The sequence below is a fragment of the Tetrao urogallus genome (genome assembly GCF_951394365.1).
Source record: "Tetrao urogallus genome assembly, chromosome: 23".
Classification (NCBI taxonomy): Eukaryota; Metazoa; Chordata; class Aves; order Galliformes; family Phasianidae; genus Tetrao; species Tetrao urogallus.
This window is the reverse complement of record NC_136836.1, coordinates 2,196,563-2,211,317: the sequence shown is the minus strand read 5'-3', so window position 1 is coordinate 2,211,317 and position 14,755 is coordinate 2,196,563. Positions and strand designations below refer to the sequence as shown.

The 14,755-nt window shown below is 60.5% G+C and overlaps 2 protein-coding genes across 2 annotated transcripts; both read right to left on the bottom strand.

Annotated features, from left to right (window-relative positions):
• Positions 1-4,317: 4,317 nt before the first annotated feature.
• On the bottom strand, positions 4,318-7,748 carry LOC306954805 (digestive cysteine proteinase 1-like; the record flags this gene model as incomplete). Its single annotated transcript, XM_079545978.1, has 11 exons — positions 4,318-4,505; positions 4,646-4,835; positions 5,034-5,195; positions 5,271-5,362; positions 5,456-5,649; positions 5,729-5,930; positions 6,425-6,665; positions 6,875-7,047; positions 7,133-7,225; positions 7,315-7,374; positions 7,700-7,748. 11 exons carry the CDS (start codon positions 7,746-7,748, stop codon positions 4,318-4,320), a joined length of 1,644 nt encoding a protein of 547 aa, XP_079402104.1.
• Positions 7,749-8,990: 1,242 nt separating this feature from the next.
• On the bottom strand, positions 8,991-13,096 carry LOC306954804 (digestive cysteine proteinase 1-like; the record flags this gene model as incomplete). The annotated part of the gene is made up of 11 exons (XM_079545977.1): positions 8,991-9,178; positions 9,407-9,596; positions 10,058-10,219; positions 10,295-10,386; positions 10,480-10,673; positions 10,759-10,954; positions 11,029-11,272; positions 11,809-11,981; positions 12,083-12,175; positions 12,408-12,467; positions 13,042-13,096. The coding sequence occupies 11 exons, from the start codon at positions 13,094-13,096 to the stop codon at positions 8,991-8,993; spliced, it is 1,647 nt and encodes a 548-aa protein (XP_079402103.1).
• Between the last annotated feature and the right edge of the window lie 1,659 nt (positions 13,097-14,755).

Sequence of the window (14,755 nt, the reverse complement as noted above, 5' to 3'; positions counted from 1 at the left end):
CTAGAAATGGGGCGGGGCGGAGCCACCTCCTCCCCTCCCCTCCGCCCTTTCCCCTCCGCGGGCGTTGGGGAAAGGGAGAGGAACGCTGACGTCACGCGGGGCGCGTTACTGTGATGTAACCGCCGCGGGGGCGCGCGCGGGGCGACGGGGAGGTCGCGCGAGAGCGCGACGGGCGGGGGCGACCCAGAAGGCATTGCGCGGGGTTGGGGTTGGGGGAGGGGAACCGGAAGCGGAAGTGGAAGTGGGGCGGATGGGGCTGAGGGCAGAGGGTGGGCAGGGCCTGCGTGAGCGCAGGGATGCGGGCGAGGAGTGAGCTGGGCCGGGCTTGGGCTGAGTGCAGGAGCTGAGCTAGGCCGGCCTGGCCAGGAGCCAGCATGTGCAAAAGCTGGAGGAGGGTGAGGGCAGGAAACAGGGCCTGGTTCTCAGTCTGGGTCTGGGTCTGCCCAGAGACGAGGGCAGGGCCAAGACCGGACCGAGGGCTGAAAGATGGGGAAAGGCATCACCAGGGATCGGTGAGAGCCATAGCTGTCCTGTGTGAGGATGGGAGAGGAGGGCTCGGGCCGTGGGGTGCTGAGGGAGAGTGAGGGCTAGAGGAGGAAAGAGCAGGAGGCTGCAGGGTCGCTCAGCCTGAAAGTAGAGCCGGGAGATGGCTGGTGGCTGCTGTAGTGCAGCTGCAGCTGTGCCTAATGGGTCAGATGTACGAATTGGAGGAAAAGGAAGGGAGAGTGAGGCAGGAGGTGGCATCTGCAGCAAAAGGAGAACTTCCTCGCGGGGTTGTTTCCCTTTTTGCACCAACTGCAGAAGTTGGTGGTTGCTGTGAGGGCAGTTGCACATCTGCAAGCCCCAGGCACAGCCACAGCAAGCTGTGATCTGTGGGGGTGGATCTCCTCACGTTTGGGGCAGGATCGGCAATGCAAATTGCAGCTTGCTGTGTTTACACCCCAGGTTGGGTGCTGCGGTTTGCAGCTTGCGCCGTTGGGAAAATTGCCTCTGTTTTGCTCTGGGTGTGAGGTGAGGGTAAACCATCTGCTGTGCAAACAGTGGGGAATTGCTCTGTGTTTTAAATGGAGTCTTTGTCATTTTTACAGTGTGACATTCACAGGTGCTGCGAACGTACAGCCCTGCTGCCTGCCCAAACAAATGAGGGAATTAAAGCGCTTTGGAGTTAAAAGTTCACTCTGTAAGTCCAAGACAAAGCAAGCACATAAAGCAGCAACTACTGATGGTTGTGTTCATAAAGGCACAGCGGCGTGATCCGGTTGCTGTGTGTGATCCGGTCTGTGTGTCTGTGCTGTCTGACATCCCTGAGTTCTCAAACCCCTCTCACTGTTGGGCCATCGGGGATACCTGGAAATCTTTGGGAAACTTTATTTCCCCACCTTTTTGTTCCCTGTACGGTGGCTCACAGAGTATTCCCAGTCGTGGTTCGTGCAGCCGGTGAAGCTGAAATAGGAGATGCTCACCGCAGCGCTCAGCCTTTCCCGAGAAGGACCGGGGGAGTGTCTTGGGTTTTTAGCAAGGCTGCGTGGGTGTGCATATTAAACTGAAATTCTGCTGTGCTTGGCTACCTCGGGGACTAGTTATAATCACCGGGCAAATATGCCGTGTGTAGGAGAAATACTTGATTTCATGAAATTTGTTGCACTGTGCTGCGTGCTGGATGGTGATTGGGAAATAGCGGTGGGTGAGAGCAGAAGGCAGAGCTTGGCAGAGGCGGTGGGTAGCGTGAAACAAAACCCTCCTCGTTGCCCAGGGGGCTGGGATGCTCTGAGAATGGTTTCTTAGGGAAATGGGGTGGAAGTGGAGGAGGACTTCCGGAGGGGTTTGACAGCACACCTGGAAAACGTAAATGCCACGAGCGGTTCGTTACAAGGAATGAAACCTCCGAAAAGTGTGGAGGGAGAGGGGTGGGTTGCGAATCTCTCGAGCTGAGCAAGAGGAGCGGTTCGTTTTAGAACAACAAACCTGCCAGAGCCGTCACAGTCGCCAAGGGAAGGACGTTTGGCTAAGGAAGAGGGTTTGTAAAGCTGCTACTGAGGGAAGTGTAAGAAGAAACGTTTAAAAAGCCACTGCCTCAGTGATTTTCCAGCATAGCCTCGTTAGCAGCAAAGCAGCTTTGAGCAAACTGTCTTGCAGAGCTCTTGCAATCACTTAGGTCTTTCTGGACACAATCGCTTGTGCCCCCAAATGCTGTGGTTTCTGTGGCCAAAAGCAAGCTTTTCTGCCCCGAATTGTACGCTTTGTCATCAGAAAACCAAAGGGCTGTGCAACACATGTCCTGCTGGCTGCAGAGCGACCCGAGGAGCCCTGACCCCAACTGGGAGTTCATGACAGCCCCTCTCGGATGGAGCATCTGGGAGCCAAGGAATTGCCAAACCCGCTTTGATCCAGCTGCTGTTCTCCGACTCTGCCTGTGGTTCTCTAAATCACTCACAGATAATATTTTCAGATGCTGGCTCTCTCCGTGTGCCCCTGCTTTCTGAATAATTACCTTGTTTTGTGCGAGCCACCAGAGGTTTTCACAGATAATTCATCCGGCGCTGAAAGGCAGCCAGCTTTGGGGCTGGAGAGTGTTTTGTGGCCACCTGGCATTGCTGCACAGAGGTCCGTGCCGGAGCACAGCTGTCTCTGGAGGGAAATGCAGCATCCAGCACAGCCCAGGGCAGGGCGCGAAGCAAACCCAGCTGAAATCCCCACCTCCCTCCCTCGAGGGATCGTTTACCTTGGCAGACGCAGCCCGCCCCGAGTTTCTGGACGTGTGGACAGATTGATCCTGCAGATCTGGATGCTCTCACCCGCAGAATGCACATTTTGCTGGAACAAAACAGCCTCGCAGTGTGGGAGGGGTGTTGTTTGAGGGCTGTGCTGTTTCATCTCGCTCCATGTCTCAGCCAGCACAGGGCTCAGAGCGCGTGGGTCAGAGCCCAGCATGGAGCCGGGATCGTCCCCCCCAGGTTTGTGTCCTCGTCGTGGGGACGCTGTGGTGGCGCACGGCCTGGGGTCACAGAGGGGCAGCCAGGAGGCTGCCAGCCCTACTGGAAGTGTACCACAACGTCCTGCTCTGCCTCTTCTGGCTTGGCAGAGTGGAAACGCTCCTTGCTGAGATGAGAGGAGAAGCTCAGAGCCCTCTGCTCCCCAGCCATGCGTGCTCACGTGGCCGGGCGTGTGAGGACCCACGGTGCCAAAGGACAGCCTGCCACCCCACGTCTCACCTTTTGCTTCTGCAGCAGTGCGGTTACAGGCACCAGGTAATGCTGTGGGGCTGGATGGAGGAGGTGAAATCACGTTTCACGCACAGGGCAGCACTCGCTGCCTTCGAAGCACACCGAGCTCAGCTCTGTTTCACCACCCAGTACCAAATCCAGGGCGTTTCCCCCAGAACTGCTCTGGGATGGCGGTTCTGCAGCAGCAGACCTCTTCTCAGACACCTCCATCCCTAAATCCTTTTCCAAAGAAAACAAACCGACCTTAATTTAAAGTCCCATCCCTGCTCAACAACCCCCACTTGGAGCCTCTGCTTTCCCCACTGCCACAAATGCAAGATTTTCAGCTCCTGATAAATGCTTCTGGGGGTGCACAGCCTGCAGCTCCCAGAGCCTCCTGCGTGTTCAGCAGCAAATTCACAGCATCACCCATCCAAAGGGAGCCTGAAAGTCACGGTTCCCTGAAAGTCAAAGCGTGTTTTATTGACTGCAGCCGAGAGAATCAAAGATCTGGAGACCCAGACTCCCACGGAATAAACCACATTATTCCTGCACGGTGATCGTTTCTCTCCCAGACGTGAATTCGAGTCAGCACCCCTGCTGGGAATGATTAAAGACCACTTCAGAAATCAGTGCAGCAAATTGTAAAATAAGCAGGTGAACAAGGGAAGGAAAACAAGAAAATATTATGACCTGCCACCCTCAATCGGGAGCAATCAGGGAAGGACGTGGCTGCGTGGTGAGGGAGCACAGCAGCTCCCCAGGCCATTTGCTGGGCACAATGAGGGCGTAGCTGTTGCTCTCTGCCACCATTTTGGGAGGATGCAGCCCACGCACGAGCACAGATGCAGGGGGATGCCGTCGGGTGTAGGGGATGGGCATCGCAGGTGTGTAAGGGTGACAGAGCACAGCCAGCAGGATGGATGGGGTTGCTTCTCTATAGATGTTTATTGCTGTGTTGATGAAGTACCTCCACAGAGCATCGTCTGCCCTCCCAGTAGGGCTGCCCTCCTCCACTCCACAGCCACCTCGCAGAGCCCCGTGTCCCTCTGCTTTCCTCTCACAGGAGGGGCACAGTGGGGACAGTGCCTGCATGGGGCTCTCCATCGTCCCATCAGGCCAGGATGGGGAGGGAGGCAGCAGTGGCCACGCCGCAGTTGTTGTCCTTCATGGCCATGAGGATGTAGCCATCGTTGCCCCAGTAGGTGGACCAGGAGTTCTTGATGAGCCAGTAGCTCTTGCCGTGCAGGATGCCGTAGCCCACAGCCAGCACTGCGTGGTCCAGCTCTGACGTCTCATTCCCTGTGAGGAAAACAGAAAAAAGACATCCCCATGCCCGTCTCCACCCATCCCCATCGCCACCTATCCACCGACCCCCATCATCCCCATCTCCATCCGTCCTCATTTCCGTCATCTCCACCGGGTTCCACCACCCCCCTCACCACAGTGGGGCTCCTCGTAGACCCCGTTGGCATAGAAGGTGAAGGACTTGTGTGAGGCATCGATGTTGACAGCTACGGGGCCGTGCTTGAACAGCGCAGCTTTCAGAGCTTCAGCATTGCCTGGCTCCACAGTGACGTAGCCGCTGAGCGGGGCCACCAGCTCCGACTGGTTGTAGTGGCAGTAACCATTCTGGGGGGGGACATTGGGCTGACATCATGGCCCAGGGCAGGTTTATAGGGGATCCAACCCACCCCAGCAAAGAATAACCAAACCAAAGGGGAGCAGCCATCCGCCAACAAAGAGATGATGGCGGATCTGGAGGAGCCTCTCCCTGCGCCTCATATCCTGGATGGGAGGATGGGGTGTGCGCACCCCCAGCACCCTCACCTGTCCCAGGTAAGGCCCGTAGGACTCGGCGCTGGCGATACCGCCGTGCTTCTTGATCCACTCGTAGGCTCTCCACTCCTCACCCCCATCACACGCGTAGTTCCCAAAGCCCCAGGAGCAGTCGATGAGGACTTGTTGGGACAGCGGGGTCAGCACGCCGCTCTGTGGGGGGACACGCTGTAGGGACAGGGACAGGAACCCTCCGACCACCCCAAAGCGTTGGGTCCCCGCTCCCACCTTGAGGAAGAGGGCCCCCTCCATGGCGCCCGTGGTGGCGAAGCTCCAGCAGGACCCGCAGACAGCCTGGTCCTTCACGGGGGTCACCGCGCCTGGGGACAGCGGGACACCGATGGGGTGTGAAGGGAAACCGAGGCAGGAGTGAGGGCTCTCCATGCTCCCAGCCAGGCCGGGTCCCTCCTCACCATACAGCCTCCAGTCCAGGCTCTCGGGCAGGATGAGTCCGGTGTAGAGCTGCATGGAGGAGGTCTGCCCATGGTTGGGGTCTCCACTCCGGCGCCGTCCCCGCATTGCAGCCATCTCCTGGGGCGTGCGGTCAGCCAGGTGGTTCAGCGCCAGCGAGTAGGAGAGCGTGGCACGGTTCTTGGAGTGCACAAACCTGGGGATGGGGAGAGATGCTGTGGGTTCAGGGGAGCCCCTGTGAGCCCCCGGCTCTCCACCCGCCGCCCCATACGCACCGCATGTTGTGGATGAAGGTTCTCTTGCGGTGCTCGTGCTCCTCCTCACTGCTGTAGCGCTTCCCAAACCTCTCCTTATAGTGATGGAAGAGGCGGTGGTGGACGTGCTCAGTGTCCGGGGCAGACCCCACAAACTCCTGCATGGGGTTGGCCACGATGCGGTGCTCGGGGCCGGCTGTGGGCCACTGCTCACACTGCAAACCTATGGGGCACGGAGCGGGGCTGCAGCCTCGGGGCATGGACAGCAGCTCCTGACCCCGCAGCAGGGTGTATGGCACCTGCAGACCATGGGGTGCCTGCCCTATATAGATGCATGCAAGGTGTGCACCCAGTGCCTGCCCTCGATAGGAGTCTGCATGCAGGGTCTGTGCCTAGTGCCCACCCTATATAGGGGTCTGCATGCAGGAGCTGCGCCCAGTGCCCGCCCTCTATAAGGGTCTGCATGGGGGATCTGCATCTGCAACCAGAGCTGGAGCATCCCTGCACTGCACCAAAACAGGGTTCCTCAACACTGGGATCACTAGTTATCATTTTCACCTAATTTCCCCCCTCCCCTTCTCCTAAACCTATTGCCCCAAATTAGAGGGTGCATGCAACTTCATTGAAGCACGTTCAAGAGGAGGACGCAGAGCTGTGTTTCGCACAGGCACATCCCCTGTGGGATGGAGGAGGGCTGTGGGCTGTGGGGTGGCTCACCGTGTGGGAGCTGGAAGATGCTGGGGTCGAAGCGGTGCCCGAAGGCGCTGTACTCGATCTCGTATTTGTCGTAGTGGGAGCCCAGCAGGCTGTTGTAGCCCCGCACCTCATAATGCAGGGGCACAGGGCCGTGCATTGAGCTGCCCACCCGCAGCGTGTAGACGTTCTTCTTATGGCCCCAGTAGGAGACGTTCTGCCATACAGTGCAGGGCTGCCCGTGGAACTGCTCCTCCCGCACCCGCTGGGCACGGAACGTCAGCAACACCTCAGTGCCACCGCGCCCCCAGCTGCGCAGTGCCCTGCAGAATGCCAGGCTTGGACCTGGCCTCGCATTTGCCCCATTCCCAACCACTTCTGCCCCCCTCTGGGAGCTCTGGTGGCACCCACCATGCCCATCGCTGTCCCATCCCCTCCCCTGTCTCACTGCCAGTCACCATGCCCGGGGCTCACCCTGAAGTGCTCCAGGCTGGGGAAGACGCTCTGTGGGACGATGAGATCCCCGTCCGTGCCGTTGATGCGGAAACATTTGCGGACGTTCAGCTCCGTCTCCGTGGTCTCTGGTGTCACCTTGAAGCTGGCACCAAAAGGCCCCATGGAGCCGAACTGGAAGGTGACCACTTGGCCTGGGGATGGGACAACACTGGGTTCCAGCCGTGGCGCTGGCACTGGGGTGGCTCCGTGGGGAGGCCATGAGCTCTCTGCACCCACCGCCGTAATACTCGATGCGGCTCTTCTCCCCTGTGAGGTTGTACCAGGCTTCAAAGGGCTCCCTGATCTCGGCATAGGGCAGGCTGATGGCTCCTGTGGGCACCCCATGGTGTCACCCCACTGATCCCACCCACAGCAGCCACTCAGCAGCACCCAGAGGTGCTGGACCCCCCCAGCAGTACCTTCAACATGATAGACATCTCCAAACGTGGGTCTCTCTGGAGGAGCTTCGCTCTCTGCTCCTGGAAAGGAAAAGGGAAGCAATAATTTTTAAAGCCCTTTAAAACGCTGCTTGCCCACCTCTCCAAGGGCAGGGCTGGCAGGTGAGCTGGTCCCTGGCTCAATGCCTGCATAAAACCCCAGGTAGAAGGGGCAGAGCAGGGGAGGTGCAGAGCAGGGCTCCCACTTCGCCCATTCAGGGCAGAGGATTCTGAAGCTGGGAAGGGGTCCCCACTCCTCCCTGGCATGGGGACAAGGCAGAGCTCAGCACCACTCGAGGGACATCTCCCCGTGAAGAAGGCACAGTCATCACCCCTTCCCCTCCCGCCGCTCACATTGAGCGCTCACCCAGCAGCACTGCAGCCCTAAGCACCAGCAACCACCCCCAGCCCCCCATCCTGCACCCACCCACCCCCACCCACTGCCCTGCTTAAATAGGAGCACTGGGTGGGCAGGGAGCTGGCTGCAGCCAACAGGCACAGCCCTCCCAGAGCCAGGATGGGACCATGGGAAGGGGGGGGAGGGGGTGGCTTTGGATTGCCCCACCACGAGCACCCAGGGATTGGGGGGGGCTGGGGGGACCTCTGTGCTCCCTCCCAAGGCTCTGCTGCCTGCAGCTTGCAGCAGCACTTACAGCAGTGCAGGAGCTGCAGGTGAACCTCATCAGCTGCGCCAGGAGAGCAAGAAAGCAAAGTCCCCTCGGGTGCTCCCACCCTCCTGGCAGAATGTCCCCACTGGAGCCATGGGGACTTTGCATTCCCGCATCCCTTTGGATAAGCCAGCAGCACAAACCCAGGGGCTGCAGTTATGGGAGTTAACTGAAAAAAAAAAAAAGGAAAAAAAAAGGAGGAAAATATAGATCACATCTCAGGAGCTACACGGACAAGCAGAGCAGCACTGTCCCTGCAGTGGTGGCCTTCACCCCTCCTGCCTGCAGCACACCCAGCTGGAGCCCTGCCCAAGGTGACGGCGAACCCCAAACAAGGCAGATAGGAGCCGGGTGCTGGAGGGCTGCTGGGGACACGTGTGGGTGGTGCCCTCTGTGCTGCAGCGTTCCCCACATGCCCCAGTCCTATAGGAGCAGAGGCTCTGCCTTTGCACACCAATGAGCAATGGTCTGAGGGTACAGCAGAGACCCCCACAGAGGGGAGCAGCCCCCCAGGGTGTGGAAAACACAGTGCTGCCCCGAGTGCCACCATCTCGCTCTGGCCCCAGCACAGCCCAGGCACTGGGGCAGAGGGTGGCTGCTCCCCCTGTGCATCAAGAATGTCTCTGCTCAGCAGAAATCCTACAGTTGTTTGTGCTCCACCTCAAGATAGGGCTGCAGGAGCCTCTCCGTGGGCAGCTGAGATGCTGCAAATGCCACTGTCCCCTCCCCAGGAGGGCCCTGCGGTCCCCCAGGGCTGGAGCAAGGAACTGTGCTGAGCCAGCCAGCCACCAACTGAATCCCTGCCATAGAAACCAAATTGTGTTTTTCCAGGGTCTTTATTGGCAAGCTTATGGCTGCTTTTCCAGCGCCCCACTGTCCTGTCCCACCACGTCCCCATCTTCCTCCTCCACCACGAGGTCCCACTGAAGGTTCCGATCCAGGGATGTGTGCTGGGAGCACCACCAAAGGCTCTGCCCTCAGAGAGGTGTTTTAGGCCAGGATGGGGTAGGTGGCCTCGGTGGCCACACCGCAGTTGTTGTCCTTCATGGCCATGAGGATGTAGCCATTGTTGCCCCAGTAGGTGGACCAGGAGTTCTTGATGAGCCAGTAGGTCTCTCCCTGCAGCACGCCATAGCCCACAGCCAGCACTGCGTGGTCCAGCTGTCCCGGCTTGTTTGCTGCAGGGACAACAAGGGAAATGGTCTTGTGGGGAAAGCGGTCCTGGAGATGCTTATCATTTGTGTGATCTGTGATCGCAGAATTTCTCCTAACATCCAACCTGACCTTCCCATATGGGGCCGCTCACCTCCTCCAGCCCTGCCAAAACCACTCAACAGCAAGATGGGGGAGCTGGGAGTCTTGGCATCGCCCCCAGAACCCCAATCCCTGCACGCCACCCCACTCACCGCACTTGGGCTCATAGTAGATCCCATTGGAATAGAAGGAGAAGGTCTTGTGCGAGGCATCGATGCTGACAGCCACGGGGCCGTGCTTGTAGATGGCGGTTTTGACAGCTGTGATGTTGCCCGAGGTGACGTTGACGTAGCCTGTGATCTTGGCCAGCATCTCAGACTGGTTGTAGTGGCACAAGCCGTTCTGTGGCACCAGTGGGGCTGCATCATCGGGGGCACCCACGTCCCCTCGCAAGGCTGCCCCTTGCTCTGACACAGGAGCTGATGTGGGGTTGGGGATGTGCCAGCATCCCTGCTTCAGCCCCTCCTGCCCAATGTCCCAGACAGTGCACCCAACCCCCTCGCTCTGCCCTGTCCTTGTCCCCAGGCAGCCCTGCTCCATCCCTGCACCGCGGGGATGCAACACTCCCATGGGCGGAGGAGCATCGTCCCTGTTTTGCAAGAAAAGAAATTGAGGCAGTGATGAAACCTGGCTGAGCCGCAGGGCTTGGCTTCAGCCTGCGTGGAACCATGGGGACTCTCGTGCCCTAGGGTAGTTTCCCCATCACCAGAGTCTGTGAGCATCTGATGGGGACCGTCTCCAAGCAGGGCTCACGGGGACCCCCAACAGCAGGGGACCCAACTGGGACACAGGGCCACCCTCACCTGCCCCTTGTAGGTGCCGTAGGACTCGGTGCTGGCGATGCCGCCGTGCTTCTTGATCCACTCGTAGGCTCTCCACTCCTCACCCCCATCACACGCGTAGTTCCCAAAGCCCCAGGAGCAGTCGATGAGGACTTGTTGGGACAGCGGGGTCAGCACGCCGCTCTGTGGGGGGACACGCTGTAGGGACAGGGACAGGAACCCTCCGACCACCCCAAAGCGTTGGGTCCCCGCTCCCACCTTGAGGAAGAGGGCCCCCTCCATGGCGCCCGTGGTGGCGAAGCTCCAGCAGGACCCGCAGACAGCCTGGTCCTTCACGGGGGTCACCGCGCCTGGGGACAGCGGGACACCGATGGGGTGTGAAGGGAAACCGAGGCAGGAGTGAGGGCTCTCCATGCTCCCAGCCAGGCCGGGTCCCTCCTTACCGTACATCCTCCAGTCCAGGCTCTCGGGCAGGATGATTCCAGCGTAGTGCTCAGCAGGGAAGGGCAGCCCATGGTTGGGGTCCCCGCTCCGGCGCCGTCCCCGCATTGCAGCCATCTCCTGGGGCGTGCGGTCAGCCAGGTGGTTCAGCGCCAGCGAGTAGGAGAGCGCGGCACGGTTCTTGGAGTGCACAAACCTGGGGATGGGGGTGGCACCTCTCAGCCCACCATGTCCCCAGAAGGGTGGGGGTCTCCCCCGTGGGTCCCCCTGTGCCCGTTTACCTCATGTTGTGCACGAAGATGCGCTGCCGGTGCTCCAGCTCCCGTGCTGAGCCGTAGTGCCGCCCGAAGCGCCGGCGGTAGTGGTGGAACACGGCGTGTGCCCACGGTCGGTGCCGCCCCACCAGATCCTCCATGGGATTTGCCAGCACACGGTGCTCCGCCACGCTTCCCGGCAGCAGCCCACATTTCTTTGTCTCTGGGGTGCAATGAGGGGAACGCCGTCAGCCCAAGTTCTCCCCGGCGCTGAGGTGGGGTCCCAGCCCCGCTCACCGTTCACTGGGATGTCAAAGACGGACGGAGGGAAGCTGTTGTCAAATTCTGTGTAGGAGATCTCATACTTGTCGTAGTGGGAGCCCAGCAGGCTGTTGTAGCCCCGCATCTCGTAGTGCACCGGGGCCACCCCACAGCTGGAGTTGGTCACCCACAGTGTGTAGACGTTCTTCTTCTGCTCCCAGCGGGTGATGTTCTGCCACACGGCGCAGTACCGGCCCTGGTAATACTCCTCCCGCAGGAACTGGGGGGATGAGGATGGGTGTTTGGGGTGCCAACCCTGCATGGACCCCAAACTCATGACTCCCTGGGCACCCAACGTCTCTTTGGGTCGTCATCCTCGCTTTGGGCACCCGTCATTGTTTTGGGCACCCGAAGTCGCTTTGGGCACCCAACACTGCCTTGGGCACCCGTGCCAGACTGCCGGGACAGATCCAGCAGCTGTGTCTCTCACGTTCCCCACACAGGATGCTGTTGGTGCTGCCCCAGAGCCTGCGGACATCAGGAGCAGAGCCGCCATGCAACGACTTGCCCAGGCCATCCCAACACGCCGGCATTTGCATGGGCTGTGGCACGTCCCAGCATTTCTCAGGATTGGGAAAGGAGTCGGGCGTCCGGCCCCAGTGCGGGTGGGGAAATGACCCTCCCTGAGCCCGTGGGTGCAGGATGTGCCGCAGCCTGCCCAGCGCCCTGCACGGATCGGTGCATTGCGCAGCGCCCATCCCGAGGGACGCTCCAGGCAGCGGTCGGCTCCAGGCTCCGGCACCTCCCACCCCTCACCTTGAAGCCATCCAAGCTGGGGAAGACGCTCTGAGCTTTGACCACGTCCTCTTTGGATCCGGGCAGCTGGAAGCATTTCCGAACGTTCACCTCCTTCTCGGTGGTCTCAGGGGTGATCTTGTAGCGCATCCCGTAGGGCTTCACCCCAGCCAGCTGGTATGTGATCACCTGCCCTGCGCCGGGCAGGGGAAACTGAGGCACGGCGACCCCACCTCAGCTTTCTGCACAGGGACAGGCGCAGCACGGCACAGATGGGTGCACCCTGAGCACTTACCCCCGTAATACTGGATCCGGCTCTTGTTCCCCGTCAGGTTGTACCAGGCTTCAAAGGGCTCCTCGATTTCGGCATAGGGCAGACTGATAACCCCTGCAGGACATCCAGCTCAGCCCCGGCACCTGGCATCCCTCCCCAAGCCCTGACCGCACCGCATGCACTACAGGACGCAGAGGATGCAGTCCTGCAGCCAAAACCAGCTGCAGATCCCTGCAGTCCCCCCACCAACACATGCAGTGAACCACCCCCATATTGGCTCAGCTCTGAGCACCCTCCTCTCCCCCCACAGAGCAGGGTGCTGTGGGTCCTGGTGTGGGGCCGTTACCTCGCACGTGGTAGACGGAGCCAAAGTGTGGGTGCGGATGGGAGAGCGCATCGCCGTGCCCTGCAAGGCAGAGCGGTGGGGTGAGCGCAGTCTGTGGGGCTGCTGGAGCCGTGCTTGGAGCTTAGGGCTTGTGCAACCCCACACCAACACGCCCCGCTGCCTTCCCCTTCACAACACCTTCTCCAGGATCTGCTAAGGCTCTGCTGCTGCTGCACCCAAACTCTGGGGCTCCCCACTGTGCCCTGGGCAGGCAGTGCCGCGGATGCTGGGAGCAGCAATGGAGCCAGCAGCCCTGTGAGCTGTTCCAAGCACCTGGGAGCACGGTCCCTCTCAGAGGGGCACAGACCCTTCCACTCTCCCCTCTCCCCTCCCTTTGCTTCCGGCAGCAACCTGCCTGCCTCACTGCAAAACAGGGAACCAGCCGGAGTTATAGCAGCCTGCCTCAATGCAGCCCTATTTTCACACTTCCCCCTTACCAAAGCACTTCGCCACCCTGCAGCTCTTCTCCATTAAGGGCTTCGAATTTAGGAAACCCCACAACGCATGCAGGAAACCCCTTTCTCCCCCCCCCAGCAATGAGGAGATGCCAGACCCAGCTCCCACCCATGGGTGTCCCCAAAGGGCACCGACTCACCCTGCACAGAGCTGCCGAGTGCGGCAGCCATGAGCCAGCCCAGCACACCCATCATCACAGCTCCTCACTGGGATGAGCTCGGCTTTAAGCCCAAACCTGGGCCCTCCCCAGGGGAGGGAAAGAACTGAAATCATGTGGTGCATGGGACCGGCTGGCAGCGGGGTGCTGTGTGCTGGGAGAGCTGCGGGGTGCCGGCTGGGAATGGGTGGCACGGCCAAAACAAACTGGGGGACCAGAGAGCACTGGGACCCCTCTTATGGAGTGGCTTGCAGGGGTGGGGGCTGCAGGGCAGAGGGAAATGCTGGCATCCTGGACCCCACAGTTTGGGAATTGGGCTGGAGGGGGGGAAACTGAGGCACCATTCTGCAGGTGGGGTGGGAGATGCTCTTCCAGCAGCGTGCAGAAGCCCCTCATCTCCTTGTGCACCTACCTGCCCCCGAGGGCTCTGAGGTCCCCACATGCTGCTGGGAACTCCCAGAGCTGCCCCGTCCCCCTGTGCTGGCTGCATTTATCCTGCACCAGAGCTCCTTCATGGGCACAGTGTAAAGGAGAGCACCTGGGGCTGCGGTGTGTGTCCAGGAGCAGCCTGGAAGCTCATGGTGCTGCAGGGGACCATTGTGAGCAGTCACCATCCTGTGGTGTCTCGTCCCCACTGGGGGCTGAGCCCCTCAGGACAGAGTGGTGCGGCCACATCCCCATCCTGGTGGGGGCCCGTGACCCAGTGTGAGAACAGGAAGAGCTTTGGGGCTGGACTTGGTGTCACACAGGAAAGCAGCCACCCTGCAAAGGCCACCGTGAGCTGCACTGGAGGGGTGGGGGTGGAAAGGAGGGAGACAAGGGGGAGGAAGTATCTGGAGGGACAGCAAAGGGCCTCCATCCTCCAAAGCAGCCCAACTGGGATGCAGCAGCTCTGGGCTGAAGCTCCATCCCGTCCCCATGCACCATCACCCCTTGGAAGCACGGCCCCATGGCAGGAAACTGCGGCGGGGGTAAAAATACCAGCAGCCCCTCGTCCTGTCCCTGGGGTCAGAGCTGCACTCCAACCACAGAGGCTATTTATTTCTAGATGGGGAGGTTTTGCTTTTGGCAAGCGGCCTTCCTCCAGGTCAGCTGTGCGCCCCACCGCCACCCCACTGCTCCAGGGCTCCGATCACCAAAACTCAGAGTTGCCTCTGTAAGGAGGATCCCAAACTCAGAACCCTCATGGGGAGCCTGGACTGGGTGAGGGGTGAGAGCAGGGTGAGGGGTCCGGGAGGGGTGCGGGGATCTGGATAGGATGTGGGGGTCTGGGCAGGGAGTGGGGCAGCGGGAAGGGCGCGGGGTCCCAGCAGGGTGTGGAGGCCTCAGCCGAGGTTTGTTGGATGTTGAGTTCCTCCCACCGGTCCCTCAGATAAGGATCCGGTGTCGGATGCACCACCCGCAGGGGACTTTTTACTCCAGCCCGTGGCCCCGGTGTCCCCATGCTGTCCCAGAGGGTCGCAGCCCCCCCGATCCTACGCACGCCTCCTTTAGGATGGGAGCGGGAGGGCGACCTTCCCACCAGAACCCCTATAAGCATTAAACAGACCCCGAGTAGCACAGGACAGCCCGGTGCCACCACCCCGCGTCCCCCCGGACCGGCGCCGCGCTGTTATAACGAAGCATCATCTCGGAGAAGGGGGGGGGGGGGCGAGGGGAGGGGAGGGGAGAGGAGAGGAGGGGAGGGGAAGCTCAG